Here is an 878-nt window from a genome sequence, read left to right on the forward strand (position 1 = left end):
GTTTTACAGTTTTGAGGAGTTCTGGGGACCTTGAACACATCATTTGTTTAAATATAGGAAATTATTGCAGGGTGCTGTTTGTAATAGGATATTTTTAGAATGTCAGAGATCTATATTTTCAACCTATATGTTTAATCATTTGCCAACACTTCAGTTATGAATGGAACAGCTTAAAGATATGTATACACTGTATTTGAAAACAATTAAATTATGCTTTAAGAATATCATGGGTCCCCGGTGGCTCAGTTGGTTGGAGTGCTGTCCTCTTCCCCAAAAGGTTGCTGGTTCAAATCCTTGTCAGGGCGCATGAAGGAAGCAACCAATCGATGTGTTTCTCTCACATCGATCTCTCTCTCCCTCTCTCTCTCTCTCTTCCACTCTTTCTAAAAACCAATGGAAAAATATCCTCGAGTGAGGATTTAAAAAGTAAATAAAAAATCCTCACCCGAAGATATGTTTTTCATTGATCCTAGAGAGCATCTGTTACCTCCTGTGTACGCCCCGACCAGGGTTCAAAACCTGGGCATGTGCCCGGAGAGGGGACGGAAGCCCAGACCCTTCCACACCGGGGAGGGCGCGCTAACCAGCCGGCAACACGGCCAGGGCGCCCTGCTCCCAGGTTTTGGCGAGGCTGCCACTTAGTACTGGGGAGCGGATAGGAACGGGCACAACCCTCTGTGTCGCAGACATCTAGCCCCCCACCCCCACCCCCCGCAGGGTTCACGCTGTGCTCCCGGGAAGGCTGGCAACGCTCCCAGGGTTTGGCGGCTCCGGGCGAACGGGAGGAGGAGAGGCGGGCGGAGCTGCGGCGGGCGCGGGATGAGCCCCCGCTTCTCCAGGAACCTTTCTGGGGCTCTGCGCGGTGCCGGGCGCAGTGC

General features: G+C 51.8%; 1 protein-coding gene across 1 annotated transcript in view; it reads left to right on the plus strand.

Annotated features, from left to right (window-relative positions):
* The first annotated feature begins 819 nt into the window (after positions 1-819).
* The window catches only part of CCDC106 (coiled-coil domain containing 106), a 3,843-nt gene continuing 3,784 nt past the window's right edge, over positions 820-878 (plus strand). The window contains exon 1 of the mRNA XM_015569468.1: positions 820-862. Coding sequence (XP_015424954.1) covers positions 820-862 — 43 coding nt within the window. The remainder of the gene's footprint in view (positions 863-878) is intronic.

The sequence above is a fragment of the Myotis davidii genome, unplaced genomic scaffold (genome assembly GCF_000327345.1).
Source record: "Myotis davidii unplaced genomic scaffold, ASM32734v1 scaffold326, whole genome shotgun sequence".
Taxonomy (NCBI): Eukaryota; Metazoa; Chordata; class Mammalia; order Chiroptera; family Vespertilionidae; genus Myotis; species Myotis davidii.